Here is a 17,423-nt window from a genome sequence, read left to right on the forward strand (position 1 = left end):
AATCACGATAGAGAGGACAGAATCAAAACATTCACACAACGGCACTCGACACACCACGAACGATGGAGAGTGGCCGTGCTGGTCTGCTATAACCACCTTCCTAGCTAGCTTCTATGCGTTATTATTCTCGTCAGCCAAAGACTGTCTGCCATCGCCATGCGTCGTCTGGCTGTTGAATTAGAATGTGGCCTCTCGCACGTAACGTCGGTCGACAGCCTTTAAAGAGGATAACACATGGGCTCGCCTACGTCGGCTCGACGAAACAGGGTTTTTGGCTTTGTTATGGCCAGGAGCGTTTCACACGCTGATATGGTATGGATAACTCACGGTTTGATACACGTGAGTTATCCATACCATCAAAAGACTGGGCGTGCAGATCCCGGTCGTATTCTCTAAACACGTCCAGTGGGGTGACAGAAGGGAAAACGGGAATTCGCGCAGCGCTGAATGCTGAGCTTTGCTTTATCTATCGATTATAGGCAGGTGCGTCGATACTTTACCGGAGTCAATCCCTGAAACAGTTCCTGGTTTCTCTAGCGAGACTGATGATAGCACTAAACCAGTAAGAAAATATAGCGCTAAGAAAAGCAAGTGTAGGCAAAGATGCATCTTTCAGTCAGAGGTAAAGCTAACACGTCGCTTTTACAAGCATTTGATAATGAAAATGTAGCAAGTGTGCTTGGACCCCGGTACTGTGACGTGAAATGCAGCATATCCTACCTTATTTCTTGAATAATATAACACGTGTTATCATGATATATGAACTTTAATGAACATAAGCACAGTATGTTTTAAATTACTGCATGTTCATTAATGCAATTCCTTTTAATACATATTAAAAGTACTTATTTTTTCACATTAGGATTATGTATGCGAAAGCAAAGTTTAACAGGGCACAGGAACATTAGTAGCTCCATGAGATTCGATTGAATGAAATCACTGAGCGTTGGCCGCATCATATCAACATAAACATTAGATAAACATTGCAATAATTTAATGGATGCATCCAACAAGTAGGCCGTTTGTGTAAAAGCCTTGACAAGCGCAGGTACATCATATATTTCTATTAATTTATTTGGTTTAAAATTAATTGTGTGTAAATGAGACAGGAGACCCAGTCAAGGAATGGGTATTAACGTATTTTGCAATAGCGTTTTATTTTTCTCAATCATATGTAATAGCCCCGGGTTGTTCTAAGAGAGAAATTGTTTGAGTGCTTTCAATTATTTCGCGTAGTTCTCCTCCACATATTATTTCGAAATACTCGGAATAATTTGATCTTTTCTTCTTGCAGTTATTTTTTGTTTAGTGTCAATAAACTAAATATTTTAACGTTGATATCCCGCACGAAAGCCGTTAAGTGTTGCTTGAAACGGCAGGGCCTCAGCGCGAAACAAAATGTGTTTACGTACGGTTTCGAACCCAAACAGCCTCTGTGTCTTCTCGGTTAGTAGACAGACTATTGGCTATAGTTTCGGTTTGTAGGTGCTTCGAAGAAGCCGGTGAGGAGATAAAGATGTTGCCGCTGAAGGGGACAATTATCGATCATACTAAGATAGGCTACTTCGTCTTGTCTGCAACACTAGCACGTGTGTAGGATATCGGACGCGCAGGCATAGAAAACAATTCATAAACAACTCCGTATCGTCGTTTTAAGCTAAACAATTTTGTCCCGCAGTACAGTGCACTGTAATTTTGAATCTCCGCGTAAGTAACAAGTTGTGCGCCATAATAATTTAATTAAAAACATTATACGGTGTACAATGACAACAACTACGGAAGTTTCACAAAAATTATTCTTGTTGTGGTGACAGTATGTTGTTAATTTGATGTGAATTGTGTGAATCGATACTACAGATCAGCTGTGCTGTTTGTAGCGGAAGTTTTTTTCATTTCTTTACTATGTTCAGCAGTTGTGTATGACGAAGACCTGTGTTAGCACTACACTTGTCTACTTCCTATACATTTAGAATGTTCTATACAAAATATATAACATTCCTGTGTGTACGACATTACAGAAGCATATAAAGGAGTCTTAATATTATATTTCCCAGATACTGACATATGTCGGCTTTGATATTTTGAAAATAAAATTCCCTTAGGCATTAGTGGAAGATTATTTGTCTTCAAATGATAGATGGCTCTGTTATTGAAACGTGAGAAATTATTCCTAGATGAAACGAAAAAAAGTTACTGTCGAAGAGGCCCAATACCTGCTAACCTTAACGTTATTGCTCCAGACTTGCAGATCTACGCCGTTGTTAGTCCTGTAGCTAAAAGTACATAGCGTGTCCGACATTTTCACATAATGTATTTGGAGATGAATTTTAGACAGCTTCTTTTCTAGTTCGCATATTTTTATAAAATTTTATTTACTACGCGGCAAGGGTGATTAGATAAAGAAACCAAAAAATGGTATCTAATTTTCATCACACCTAAGCTAGCTTTCTTAGTGCTTTTGCCGACATAAGTTGCCCAAGTTTAGTACCAGCTTCGATTGTATATCTCTACTTTTACTACAGTAACGAACGTACTAAAAGCATTTTATATTGCTTACTGCTTTTGGCCGCGTGTATCATATCAATTTAATAATCGAAACATATTCTCTAGATTCAATCATCTCTCTTGCAGATAACACTACATAGAACACTGCCAGTCAATTAAGCATACTCCAACAATGCCTTTGCGATAATAAGATTGCATGCCATAGTACTACGTAGCTGCATGTGGTGGGTCAGTTCTTAAACTGTTGATTCGTGTGTTATGAAACTATATGATCCTCGCCTGTACATGGTGTTTACTTTGCATTTTACTTTTCGATTTGCAACAAACGTTATAATTAAAGGCTGTTAACCAAAACAATTTCGATTAATTACTCAGATTATCGTGGAACAAATTATACGTGATAGGACCGATTTTATCGGTGGGAAAACAACCGTTCTTCGTAGTGTATGCGGCATATCTGGAATCCTAGACTGCATATTAATTGTTTGTCATGCTTGTCAGTAAAGCTAAAATCAATCTAGTAAATTTTATTGTTTCGAGGTTAAGTATTGAAGTGAAAAAAATATTACAAGTAGAGAAGTTTTCGGAATTTCGTCAGTTAACAATATAGGAGCTATACTGTTCTGTTGTTTTTATTTGAGTAGGTGAACAATAGTTTAGTTGTATTCGAGAGCCAGTACGTGCAAATCAATCGAATAACCTCGGTTGGCAAATCCTCTACACCTGTCATAGATAGGTTGTCATACGGCTGCAGAATGAAGAATCTATCAGAAGAGGTTCGAAGGCGGATCGAAGAGAATCGAGCAAAGGTCTGTTTATTATAACTTAAAAAGTGATTTCTTTTATCGAATACGAAAAGTAGTAAACGTGGTTAGAAGTGGCACATCTTGATTTTGCCTTTCGCTCACAAATTTAATTTTTATAATATATATATATATATATAGGCAATAGCAATAAAAAAGCAAAAAGAGGCTGAAAGACTTCAGGCAGCGGCTGCACAAGAAACGAATCGAAAGGAACTAAAAGGGTCAGAGATGACCGCGCCGGCCAATGCAAATCAGAAGGGTGTTTCGATGCAGTCGAGCGTTGTGAGCTTCCCTGGACAAAATATGGTTAGTGCTTCAGACTAGTTGTTACTCGGTAAATTTACAGTTAATATAGAAATTAAGTCTAAATATTGGTCTGTATTGAGTAGTATGTCGAAGCGCCATTGTTTGCCAGCGATGGGCATACAGAATACGCGTTTTATTTTTTATATATATTTAAAAACAGTAACTTCATCAGTAGTTATAGCTTAGTCTGATTGTACTATTTTGGTTGTTTTGATTTAATTTTAGCCTTCTGCATCATCCTCCAAAGCTGTAAATGGACTTCACGGAGCACAAAATAGCAACCAAGCAGGCGGTAGATTTAAATATTCGTATAATGGCCCTCACATCCGCGGAGGACAGAATAACAGCGATGCCTATTATAACAACAATGTGTATAATAAAAACAGCAGTAAACCAAAACAGTCTACGACGACGAGTGGAATAAAGGTGTTTTGACCATCAAACGACTAAAGTATAAAACAAAATTTAGGTCACCTAAGCTTAGAAAGCTTTTTACGGTCCTGGTATCAGTCTGAGTATAACGTTTAATAATAGAATGTTCTGAAGGAAGCGTTACTTAAGAAGATCAGTTTATTTTTATGGAAATATATAGGCTTAACACAACAAATTCTTAGCAGTTTTTTTTAAATTTTGAGTCGCTTTCGGGCAGCAGAACTTTGTCAGCCGTTAGACCGAATACGCTATGCTAATCATAATTGTTACTTGGTGTCATTTCATTCGCTTTCCCAGGCCCAGCCTATCATACCTCGAGTGACGGGACTTTGTATTCTCATTTCGGGTGCTGAATTTCGTTTACAATGCGGCTATAACGCCAAACTAACCGAGCTTCTGAGAACTTTCCCCGGATCACGGTAAACGTCAATAGAAACAGCATATACAATGCTTTACACGTGGGAATTTTTTTTTGAGACGATTCTAGAAGATGATATAATACTACTCGCCTGTATCAAATGTTTATCTTTAAAACTGTTATTAGTCAAGAATAAAGGCATCAACAGGTATTGCAAAGGGTAGTGTGGAACTCAATATTAACAGCAGCAGCAGCAACATAAGCACTCAAACAGCGTCCTCCATTCACCTATCAACTGTCTGGAGAGGCTTTCGCGCTATCAAGGCTGTATGTCTTGTCTACGAACGGCAAATGCTCGTAAGTTTATGAACAACCCCTGTCCACGCTATCAATGAAAAGAAGAGATGGTTAGTATTTTAAAGAGGTTCTAGTTTTTATTGAAACTCGGTTCAACGTCTGATAAGACAAAAGGATCGTGTTACTTGAAGCAGCCCAATCAAATACATATATAAGTTTTCAGATATGATGCGTCTACTCGGCATTATTGTTTTCGTCTCGAGCACATGGAAACGTTATTGAAAAAAGCTCGAGAAGAGGTTCCAGAAGTTAGTATTACTGGACTGCCAACTTTTATTCCTAAGGTAAGCAAAAAACAAAACAATATCTGATTCGTCCTCTGAGACTGACGTTAGGTAGTCCTGTTGTCTCAAATTTAAAAATTCATAATTTTCATGTTTACCTGTACAAAGCTAGATCTGACAAAGTTAATATATTTAGGTTCTTCGCTCAAACGTTCAAATACACACGGAGGATGTAGAGATGTCTTCAATCGATCCAAAGCTCAGGAAAGCTTTAAGACCCTTCCAAAGGGAAGGAGTACTTCGGGGTATCGCTCAGCGGGGCAGAATCCTGATAGCCGATGACATGGGTCTTGGTAAGTGTAAGCTGCATGTTGTGTGCGTAAGGGAGGAAGGGACAAAAAAGAAAACACAGTTTGAAGTTTTATCAGTAACTGTGTTACAGAGATAAAGTACACGATTCTTCTGAATGGATGCGGTCGCGCACATATCCCTTTAGTATATTCACGATGGGCCAATGAGCTGCGGAACATTGCCTTTTGAGCATCTAGAAATGTGAATCTCGTCATGATGAATAAATACTATATTTTGTTATTCAAAAACATTCTGCGAAGGAAATCGGAAATTCAGTCGAAAACTAACACGCGATAGCGTCTTGAACACCTGGTTGAAATATATGTGTATCCTCGATAGAAACCCTCGTTGATGTCGGCAGAAGCAACCGCTTGCAGAAAATTAATAAAGCAGACCGCATTTTGTTGAGTATAGTTTACAATGAAACGTTTAATATAACAGTAGATGTTATACAGAATACAGTAGCTCATACAGCATCACATAGCAAAATCCTGACCAAAAAACGTCTAGATTCTGAGCCAGACTTAGCTGTCAACTTTAAAATGCAATGTTGTTTTAAATAAATCGTCGTCGTTTTCAAAAAAAAAAGAAAGAATAAGGAGAAAAAGAAATTTGGAGAACGTTGTAGACATAAGATCTTTTTGGAAAATTGTCATAAAAGACGGAACGAACAAGTCGACACAGCGTGATATTTGTGTTTACACACACCCATAAATGACCCTAACGTTACGTATTATCTTAAATTACCCATGTGCTGATCTAAATCAACTTAGCGGTAATCTCTTTCAGGTTCGAGATCTGCTCATGTAACCAAATACTAAAATATATAAAGCTGTGTCTCTCGGTAGAAGTAGTAATAATGCAAACATAGGCGCGAACCACGTCGACGGGTCAATAACAGCAGCAAATCGCGCAGCGCTTACGAACTATTTATCTATAATGTTCACGTACGCGACAGTGAAAAATTGATATTCCAGCATTACCATTATAAAATAATGAATATGCTCTTGGACGATTACCGCACTTATTTCAATCCCTGTTTTGACTGCAGAATCGGTATGCTCGTTGAATTGCCTTTATATACGACGTAGATAACGAGTCTATCTTGTCTTTGACAATTACATTCGATGGCAAGCATGTTTAATACGTAACAACGATTCTGTAATATATCGCATTTCGCTAGCATCTGAAATAAAGCCTCCGGCGTAGAAAAACGTGATATATTGGTGGTGATGTAGAAAATAGGGGTGATCTGAACTAAGAGGCTAAATAGGATGTTCTCGTGAAGAATTGTTCGTAAACTTCATCATAGATAAATTAGAGATAATAACTCTAATAGTACTATTTTACTTATCATTATTTATACGCCTACAATATTAGAAATGTATGGATTATCTTCCTTCCTTGGCGCATTGATTTCAACTTACTGTAAGCCTATTATTACCAAAACAGTAAACCTACTTCTCCCGGTATTTTTGCTAATACAAAATTTTTCAGACTTGTTCATATGAGTTGAAATGTTCAACTAATAGTTCATATCTCACAATTATTGATGTGGGTGATTGGACAACCAAGCCCCATTTGTTTGTTTTGTTCTTAGCTTGAGATGGGTGATCGGGCCCTGGATCTATAGGAAAATCCGGCAGGTTTTGAAATTAATTAACTTTTGGACGTTTTTTTGAACAAGTCGGGCTAGAATGATGATTTGTCAATATGTGTTAGAGCTACTCTTCTTTATTTTTTACAAGCTTGTACCAACGCTCTGACAATTTCTTAACAGCATTATGCCTATCATTCGCGTTCCGATAAGGAATTACTGTATCTATAGGCTTCTGGAAATAAATAGATAACGAAATATGCTTGCCCACTAGTTGCCTTTTTCCGCATGGAAAGCTCCGTAACCACATGGTAAAAAAATAAGCGAATTAAAACCAACGTTGGATATTTCTTTTTTCAATCCAATGGCGATGAGGACTGACATGGCCATCAAACAACCAGACTGCATGCTTCCGATTGCCGTGCCAAGGGCTTACGAGTAATCGAGATAGCGAGTTGCGTTCATTGTTTTATTTTTGGCAAGTATTTTATAGAAGCAGATGTTCCTTATGCCTATTATAAATACTATTATCACCTTATGTCCGAACCTGCTTAACACTGCCACTGAATTCGATTTCTTTGGACATGCGACGTCATTTTCGCACAGTCCTTTTCCACTTAGTGCTAGAGATTAAACCATGCCTCGCCTACAGTGGCCGTGTGTTCCAAGTAAAGTTCTGCAAATTGCACGTGGAGTATAGCAGTTGGAGTCGATTCACGGAGGGCCACTTTTTATTCAGTTTCCGCATTTTAAGTATCTGGGTTGTAATTGTGCAACTCGCTACATGTGAAATACTAGTTTTATTCGACAGAGCCCTTAAACTTCAAGGTCTGCTTTCATAAGAAGCCTTCTCGAGTGCGATAATTCGTTCTTATCCTTCAGGTCGAGAAATTTGATCACCCCTTTACTGGTCTTCAAAATGCAAATCTCCATTTTTCAAACGTTTACACCATTTATGTATTGTGCTTTTGCCTAAGGTTTCCTAAGCAATGTCCTTCATTAATGTTCGATGAATTTCTGTAGCTTTCGAGGAACAAACGTAACCATTGAGCGTTGATTTCTAAAACCAAAAGATGTTTTTCTTCTGAACTCTTTCCTTCTAGAGTAAACTTAACCCATTTTTACTTACAAGTAGATTATTCGCTAACATTCGTCTGTCAACGACCCGTAGTTTAAAATCTGTTTAATCTCAAAGATTCCCTTATATTATCTTAATATTTCAACCGATTCTACGTTTCCGTTGAAAAATATTCTTAAAACGATTAGTTCGCTTCTAAAACAAAGTTTCAAAGCATTTTTTAGATTGCTTACAGAGTATTTCATTTTGAAAGAAATCATTCAACTTGATGCAGTTATATATATATAATTGGTCTTAACCGGAATTCGTTAACTACTATAAAAATGTAGGCAAAACTGTGCAGGCATTGGCAATTGCCACATACTATCGTGAGGAGTGGCCGTTGTTAGTGGTATGCCCATCTTCGATGCGTTTTGCCTGGAGGGACGCATTCTTACAGTGGCTCCCTTCTATCACCGAGCACGACATCCAGGTTAGTACAGGGGTGTAATTTTTACTCCATAAATGCTCATATACAGTTCCGACTCAAAATCAGATTTTCAAGTTGTTGATTAATGTTGTTTTGTCAATGGGCCTATATTATCTGAAGTTATTTCTTAGCCAATTTAGATATTCGGAACGGCTTCATATATAATATTCGTATTAAACATGTTGCTCATCTTGACTATGTTACAGGTAGTTGTGAAAGCGGCTGAGCCCCTAGGGGCTAATCAGGTTATTATCTCCTCATACGATATCGTTTCTCGTAGAAGCGAAGACTTAATGCGAGCAAAATTCAAGGTATAATTCACGCATCATGTATTGTCAAAAAAGTGTAATTTTTTAATAGGATCGTCACGCTGGATACAAAATGTTGATTGTCATTGTCTCAACTAAATTTACCAATTTTTTTCTGGTACTAAAATATTCACTTTTAAGCTTATTTCCACTTCTAAGCTTACATCTAGCATTACGCTATCTGAATACTTCGAAAGGAAGAAAAGCTCCTTTTCACAAAAGAAACCATTGCTTTCCAAATTTTCTTCAGAAATTCATGTGATTGTACTTAGTAAGAACCAAACAACGCGCTTTCAGCTAGCTCATGTGCTTGGTGGTCGATGAAGTTCTAGCTCAATCAAATAACGAATGGTTGGTCTTATCTTCTATAGACGGTAGGGTTTACCACTATAGCGTTGCTCTCAGCAGACATCGTACCTCGCTTCCTGACCTTTTGGCTAGGATCAGAGTGTAGGAATCGTGCCTATATAATTCATCATCTTGTTTTTTGTTTTATTTACATGCTGTGATCTTCGTCTTTGCTTATTCTCAGGTATTAATATTTGATGAGTCTCATTTCCTCAAAGGTTACAAATCGCAGCGAACGAAGGTCGCTTTGGAGTTGTCTGGGAACGCAAGGAGAATCATTCTACTTTCAGGAACACCAGCGCTCTCTCGACCAATCGAGCTTTATCCCCAAATCCAATGTCTCGCTGTGAGGAACTGGCCAGTTGTACATGATTTTGCCCTTCGGTATTTAGATGTGATTTTAAGTTATTTTCATGGGTTGCATGCATGTAGCTTTACATAATGAGAAGTGATTCCATGAACCGCAGAACTTCTAATAGATTTCGCGTCTATAAATTTTACTCTCATCTGAGAGCCGTAAGCGGTGTTACGGTTCCTAAATAATTAGCGTTTTTCGTGTTTAGATCTTTTATGGATGAAGTCATACCAAAAGCGGCTGCATTTGTCGGCGGAAAATGTTATGGACATTTATTTAAAATAGGTAGATTCGTGAAAGTCAGACCTAAATTTGAAACCATCACGATGCATACCTTGGTGAAAATTCATGCTGTCTTTAGAATCGTATCGATTCACATGATAGACTCTTCATTTGAGAAATTTCGCGCAAAGGGTTTCAGTCTCAAAGATCCTTCTCGTTCAAGAGGACCCCTTTTGTTCTATAACGACCAAGTATAACCCATGACTGGAGAAGGACTGTCGTTATTGCTCAAGGGTTAAGGGTACCGAATTCCATTGTAATAAAAACTTTTCTCTTTTAATGGAAAAATAACACAAAGATGGCAAGTGGTCTATGACCGATGTGAAAAAACATACAGTCAAGATCAATTCCAGTATGGTTCTTTAAATCTGCTTGCTATAGAAGCAGTTTCAACATGCCTGGGTATCAAAACGATCCAGCGAAGCAAAATTACGGCGTAAAAAATTCAACCTGTACTGAGAGAAAAAGTTAACAAGACAAAACGTCCATTATATAATGGGTGGACCAGCAAAGGCATCGTACACTGTAAGTTTCTAAAAATTTGGAAAACCCATCGCGAGCGAATCTACTCTGCATAGCTACAAAAAGCACTGCACAAGAAGAAACGCACCCTGCTGGCAGAGAATGCGTTATGCTTGAGCAGGAGAATGCCCGGGTACCCAACGCAAGAGTAACTCGCGATTACACATTTACCGTGGGAATCCTTGATGCACTCTCCAATTTTATCTGACTTTGTATCCTCTGATTAGTATCTACTCTTGAATCTTCAGAAGCCCTTGTCGAATGTTGATTACACTGGACCGAGTTAAAAATGCTAAAACCTAATTTTGGAAAGCCTACAATTATTTTTTAAGCGCGGTATTCATTTTTTGCCTGTTAGATGACAAATGCATATCTGTCGAAGAACACCAGAGTCTATTGAATGAAAATCGTCTGTGTACATTTTATAACATTTCTTGTTATTATGTCTTGCGTCTCTAAAAGCATTGATAATTGTATGCAGTGCCTATACGTTTCACTACTGCGAAAGTCACTAACATCTCGTTTTATGTGTTCATTGTTTGTTTATTTCACGCAAAACGTGTGACATATCTTGTCTTAGCATCATTAGCACCGCTGGTTTTTTTTTTGGCAGCAGCCGAGCTTGGCGTCTTTTGTAACCAAAAATTAATCACCTAGCATAACTTAACACTAGTTAGAATCTGAGGTAGATCCTAAATTAGCCTCTTTTGATTATTTAAAGGAGAAACACATGTTACTACGTTTATGAAAACCGGAAAATAATTAAGATGTATGTTGTTTTTAAGCATAGCCATCTTCAAGGACACCTAGAGGAAGTCGTTTTGGATTTTATAGCCTATTAAGTAATTCTACAATATTGTACTAATAATAAATAAAGAAATTAAAAAATGTACATTCGTCCATCCAGACGAAAATTTTCTACACTCACTAAAACGAGCAGCAACTTCACTCCCCTGGTAAATCTAGTTTTAAAAATCCCCCTCTATGCGGCTTTCCGAGTTATATATATATATGATCATTTTTTTAGGTACTGCAACGCACGTGAAACACGATTTGGCTGGGATTTCAGTGGCAGTTCATACCTAGATGAACTTCACATTCTTCTTCGAGAGGTGATCATGGTTCGAAGGCAAGTTAGATATCGTAACAAAGGTTTTTTAGATATTAGAACCCGGTTGAATCTATCTCTCCTGATATAAAATGACCTATATTAATTGTTTTTTTCTTAATGGGTAAATATATCAAATAGAAGGTAACATTTCAGTCATTTGTCTAGAATCGGTTTTCATTTTTTTTATCAAAGCCGATTCCGCTTTTTATTCTATATGCTCCTTATAAATATCATTTTCATCGTTTCATCGATGGTGTGAAATAGCGCTACACCAACAACCACGAGGTTTCAGTTTTGCTTTTTAGCTAAAGCTTAGTAATTTTCTCGCAGTATTTGCTTGTCATATAAGGTCGTTTGACCAAAAAATAAAGTTCCCCCAATGTGCCTTACCTCCTTGTACTAGTCAAAATCCTATTGTATTTAACCTTTCCCAAAAGCTATTTGTATCTACAATATAATTCATAGATAGGATTTAAGTGTAGTATATTCATCTAGTAGTTCAGTTATATAAGCGAAATTGGACCTTAGGTGACAAACGTTGATAAGCTTCTTATAGTTGAGAAAAACAACATGTCATATATCCGAATTACATCAAGTAAGCGAGCCGATACAATAAGAAAGTTTTGATAGACAAGACTAAGTGATCATTAAATCCACTGTGCAAAAACTTGCGTCCGAAATTCTATATATGTTTTTATGCATTTAGTATATGGGACTAATTGAGAACTCATCCCATTTTTGAGAACAAATTAAATTAATAGGAGCACCATTAACTAAACAACTTTAACAGTACCAAGAACTACTAATACTACGATGGAAAGTTTTAGTGAGACTGCATAGAGAAATTAGGGGAGAAAGATAAACAGAATACATCATGAATAAAGTCATTATCATTATCGAAAACGCTGTCTTTCGCATAAGCAAAAATGGCATTATGTTCTGACCAATTTAAATTAGCTTTTTAGCGGGAACTATTGCATATTGTGAGCATATCAATTCTGAGAGGTGTCAGCGTCCACAAAATAACTTCCTATGTTTTGTAAAATATCAAAAGTGTAGTTCGGTGCAGATGGTGCTTCTACTTTAAAGCTCGTTATTCATTGGTTCAAATAAAACGACAAATACAGTTTTCGAGCAGAAAATTGACTGTCTAGCAGTTCATAATACCTCGTGTAGCGGACGAATATATGCAATGGAAAATAATTTAATCCTCTTTACTAAGTAACAGGAAGAACATGATCTTCAGAAATTTACCGACCGTATGAAGTACTAACGAAGGCTTCCATGTAAAGACCGATACTCACTATTAGGGCCAGTACATATAGATCGATTGTTCTTTTTGAAATTCACGTTTCTTCACGAATCTTTTTAGAGTGCTGAATTACTCTTTTGTTACCTCAATATTTCCGAAGGCATGTGTATCAAAATACTAAATTAAAAGTATTATACAGGTTGAAGAGTGAGGTTCTCGAACAGCTCCCAGATAAACAACGAATTGTGGTTCTATTGGATCCTACACTTGTCCGGAAGCAGGACCGTCAAGCCGCGTATCTCAGTCAGATGGTTAACAACATCGGCCTAAGGTATTTCAGTCAATCATTATATACTAAACATTCTAAGTACATTTAATTTTTTTAGATTTTCTTAATAGTTTATTTTTTTTTCGACGGCTCCTTGAAATCTTGCATACCATGCTTTCTCTAACTGGGAGTACTTTGAGGAACGTTCTTTAGGCAGGCATTCGATTATTCTTGTCCAGAAACAAAATACTCGAAAAAACCGTTGGTGAATCTGTCTTTTGGCAAGTGTAGCATTATTATCTAGACAAGCGTGAATCGAGACCACAACTGTCATTCGTTAACAGGTGACAATTGAACGGTGTTGCTAACGGCTATTGCAGTTGTTTTTTTTGGTCGTCTGTTTTTCAATTCATTCTCATAGATAAAGAACTCCCGGATTTCAAATCAGGGGAATCCTACGTTTGCTCCGGTATTTCAAACAGTAACTTGAAGTTGGCTTTTTCTAGTTGAGCTATGCATGAAGCGCATTATTGTGTGTAAGTTGTAAGTTAACCGAAACAAACAAGATAGTTAAAAAGAACGGGTCACTAACTTTGAATCAGTTTGTTCTCTGGCTGGATCTGCTTATCACGCTATGTAACCAATTTACTTTTTTATGAGTCATTTTCCAGTACTGCAGAACGCCGAGGGGTTTTGATACAATATTTCGCAAAAAGTGCCGAGCTTAAGATGAGTGCCGTTTGCAAATACGTCGAAGAAATGCTTGAAGGGGATTGCAAATTTCTGGTTTTTGCACATCACTCGGTAAAGTATATATATATACATATATACATATATATATATTATCACTTAAGTAGGATGTTGTCAAGAGGATATATCGAGAGTCAAGCCTTCAGCCTTTGGAGCCATTTTTAAGGCACCGAAGAAACAGATATTTTTATGAAGCTCTTTGTTGGGAAATCAAACACACTATCGTCAGTACAGTGTGTATATATATGTTAAGATAGTCAGCTGTATTACTGTGATTTAATAGACTGAAACCTATTTTGTTACGTTTACCAGGTTTTAGTCAGTAATATAGATAATAATCATTCTTGTACACCGATCACAAGATAGAAGATGGTAGCAAGCTTTTTTCAGGGCAGTGGAGGCGGGTCTGTCGCATTTGAAAGCACTTTGTCGATTCGTCCGATGAAAGTAGCTTTCCTCAAACAATACCTTACCTAAAAATTTTGTCATGGTAAAGTAGCTATTTGGGCTTCGTGAGGTCCTAACAGAGTCTTGTAACTTGTTTAACATAGGTGATGCTAAATGCAGTTTCTGAACTTCTCGAAAAGAAGCGTATTGATTTTATCCGCATCGACGGAAAGGTATGTCGTTGACATCTTCGTATTGAAGTGGCGAAATAGTTTCTTAATTTTTTGTTTAGTTATTTCTACGCGCACCAGTCCACTGCGTATGTCTAGCCTAATGTTTTATTTGTAAGCATTTTAGTCTAAATATGGATGCGTTGGCATTAAACACTGAATTTGCATGATGATATATTATATATTTAAAATGCTGTTGATCAATACTGGCGGCCTAGGTGAGCTCCGATGTACGCCAACAGCTGGTGGAGCAATTTCAGTCAAAGACAAGCTGCCGGGTTGCCGTACTTTCCATCACGGCTGCTAACGCTGGTATGTTGCCAATTAATTCATCATATTCATGCTTTTTGTCACTCAGCTGATAGCATATAATATAATAAATGGAGGACATCCTAGCATTAGCTGACCTAGGCCCAATGATGTCAGTAGCAGAACGATTAAATCATCTTTGAAATTAGTCGGAGCTCTGTTTTATTGTACCATGACGAACAGATGGTATGTTTGATTGACTGCGCCCTACCGAACTGCTCATACTACGCTTTTGGTACATACTTACGTATATACGATCGGGTGTATACTTACAAGGTTTAATGGAATAGATAGTAACTTTCTAATAAATTGTTGCTGCTGAAATGATAGTGGCAATTAGAGAACTTTTGTGTGTATTTATTGTATTATCAGTTACTATTTATTGTATTAGGAATAACGTTGCATTCGGCAAATCTCGTGATTTTTGCTGAGCTCTTTTGGAACCCTGGGATTCTTACGCAGGCTGAGGACCGCGTGCACCGTATCGGGCAGGTAGTGAATTGTACTTTGCATACTGCCATACGACTAGTTAACGTATATCCGATGTAAGAATATAAGGTCGAACTAATGATTTTTTCCGAAGAGTAAAAGATGTGTTTTCTTGGAAGATGAATAAATGTAATATTAACTGTCTCGCGTATAATGTCTAAAGCGTTTTATGGCACAATAATGTATAGGAACAAACCAGAATGTCTGATCGGAATGTTGCAGAAACAAAACTGCGTCGTGCAATACTTAATTGCCCGGGAAACTTCCGATGACTACATATGGCCGCTAATCGAACAAAAGCTTGTTGTCCTCAACAAAGTCGGCCTCAGTAAGGATACCTTTTCCGATGCAATGAACAGGGTACGTACACAGCCATGTTCGCAGAGGCACCTCAGTGATTTTACTTGTTAGTACTTTATAATATTAGTGATCGTATAGCATTGTTTACCGATAAGTGCTATATCGTGGTCACGTCGCCTTTCTAATTTTAGGTCAAAGGCGCTAGTGTTGGTCTTGAATTTATCATTTACTAGTTGCATAGGCCATCTGGAAATAGTACTTTTACCGCAAACACTGTTTAGGATTTTTTTTTTCGTGTAAAACAAGCTGAAAAGGTATAATTCTTTTAAACTTAACCGCTTTTTAGTATAGTGTATGATATGCTCGCTTTTTTAAGGGAATAAAAAATTATATATATTACTTAGGCTTGCTTTCAGTTTGCTTCCCTTTGGTATAGAGTAGTCTAGAGTATATCGATTCTAACTTTTGTGATATATACGAAAGCAACAAAAAATATGTGGTAGGTCAGCTATGCTTTTTTTATATTATGCTAGGATGTATAATAACGTGTGTCATAAAGCTGGCCTCACAACTGTAACTAGTTATTAAGCAATCCTCACATTTTTGACCGGATAGGTATCAGAGCAAGTGGTTGACAATGACCTGGAGGAAAATGGAGCCGCCGAGGGCGACAGGTAAGCTCAGTTTATCATTCAAATGAGTTGCAAGTCTGTAGGGTTGATCCATAACGACGAACCATCGGCTACAATTTTGCGTTATGTGCGCTTCTGTTATGGATAATGCTATCAAATTGGTTGGAGGAATTGAATTGGAAACTGTCAAAATGCTAGATTTCATTTATATATATGAATACTATAACCTAGACAAAGCAATCAATTATAAACGAAATTCATATATGATATGGAATATCCTGACAGATTCTGGGTTCTCGTGTAGCTTTAGGTGCCTCTGTACAACACCTTTTCAAACTACAGCTGTTTGTTTCAGTGCTGACAATTCTAGACCGCCCAGTAAACGCCAAAGAAGTATCAAAGACTTCATGAATACAACTGAAGATTCATTTTGGATTGAACTAAGTCAGGACACCTCGACTCTACTACCGGAAGATTTATAAGGGTGTAAGGTCGTCCTCAAGTTTTATTACCATTTTGGTTAGGCTTGTTGAATATGATACTTTTGAAACATAAAATGTGTACCTGCTTATGCCTCTAGTGTTAACCATCTGCGTTTGCTTAAACTAGACCTTTGATTATGTAACTTATTTTTAATTCTACAACTGTATCGTGAAGTGAAGCCCGTCGACCATTTGAATGCAGCACAAAAACGATAAAAAGGAAACAGGCACAGCACAGATTGTTGGGCTAAGATAGACCTATTTTATAGGAGAGGAGAAAAACACGAGACCTCGATGAATGGTCCGGAGGCACGGGGCATATTGCTGTTGAAGTTTTAAGTGTACAAATTTTGCTACTTTAGGGCGCTTATTGTATAAAAATATATGCATAACTAAATTTAGGACCATCCTATGTATTCATTGTATTGAGCGTATAAAGTTTGATTAATTGTTCCTCAAAGTTACTTCTAAACCTCGTTGCTAACATGTACTCACTTCTAGCTGGTGCCTGAGACAATGTTGATCACCAGAAACTGAAAGACTGCTTAAATACCTATATATTAGTCACGATGGTCTAATAGATTAATAAATCATATGAAAAAGCCGATTAAAGTAGATTGCGAGTCAACTTGAAAACGATAACTTATCCAGCCTTGGCACAAGTTAGCCCCAGGAGTTGAATATAATTGTTTTACTACTGTACAAATACTGAAGTTGAAACTAGATGACTGTGAAATAAGCATTTCTTATGTATCAAGCTAGGCCTTTTTTTCTACACAGCACTATATAATCCTTTGATAATTTCTTCTTTGGTTTTAAGTCGCCTACCTACCTGAGCTTATACCCACTGAAGCACATTATTCTGATGAGCTTGATAATTTAGTCGATAGCGCGTCTTGTCACAGTATCACCCTT

General features: G+C 37.3%; 1 protein-coding gene across 6 annotated transcripts; it reads left to right on the forward strand.

Annotated features, from left to right (window-relative positions):
- The first annotated feature begins 1,574 nt into the window (after window positions 1-1,574).
- Marcal1 (SWI/SNF-related matrix-associated actin-dependent regulator of chromatin subfamily A-like protein 1) lies at window positions 1,575-16,912 on the forward strand. 6 transcript variants are annotated; one of them, XM_022845323.2, is made up of 20 exons: window positions 1,575-1,707; window positions 3,150-3,314; window positions 3,450-3,617; window positions 3,843-4,043; window positions 4,347-4,468; window positions 4,928-5,048; window positions 5,185-5,341; window positions 8,344-8,486; window positions 8,690-8,794; window positions 9,324-9,523; window positions 11,326-11,427; window positions 12,861-12,992; window positions 13,601-13,733; window positions 14,231-14,299; window positions 14,515-14,608; window positions 14,997-15,097; window positions 15,317-15,454; window positions 16,010-16,068; window positions 16,382-16,512; window positions 16,778-16,912. In XM_022845323.2, exons 2-19 carry the CDS (start codon window positions 3,261-3,263, stop codon window positions 16,506-16,508), a joined length of 2,226 nt encoding a protein of 741 aa, XP_022701058.1. In that variant the 5' UTR covers window positions 1,575-1,707; window positions 3,150-3,260; the 3' UTR covers window positions 16,509-16,512; window positions 16,778-16,912. The 6 variants fall into 6 exon arrangements, with proteins under 6 accessions (XP_022701058.1, XP_022700284.1, XP_022701784.1 ...); XM_022844549.2 differs by having other exon boundaries at window positions 16,382-16,912; XM_022846049.2 differs by having other exon boundaries at window positions 3,492-3,617; window positions 16,382-16,912.
- Window positions 16,913-17,423: the final 511 nt, after the last annotated feature.

Source organism: Varroa jacobsoni, unplaced genomic scaffold (assembly GCF_002532875.2).
Source record: "Varroa jacobsoni isolate VJ856 unplaced genomic scaffold, vjacob_1.0 scaffold_3, whole genome shotgun sequence".
Lineage (NCBI taxonomy): Eukaryota > Metazoa > Arthropoda > Arachnida > Mesostigmata > Varroidae > Varroa > Varroa jacobsoni.

What these genes read in the sequence shown, in the direction of transcription:
- Marcal1 (XM_022844549.2), top strand. Translation starts at nt 3,261, where the DNA reads ATGAAGAATCTATCAGAAGAGGTTCGAAGGCGGATCGAAGAGAATCGA. An exon ending in GTTAACAACATCGGCCTAAG is followed by an intron (nt 12,993 to 13,600) that starts GTATTTCAGTCA and finishes GTCATTTTCCAG; the next exon opens with TACTGCAGAACGCCGAGGGG. An exon ending in TGGTTTTTGCACATCACTCG is followed by an intron (nt 13,734 to 14,230) that starts GTAAAGTATATA and finishes TGTTTAACATAG; the next exon opens with GTGATGCTAAATGCAGTTTC.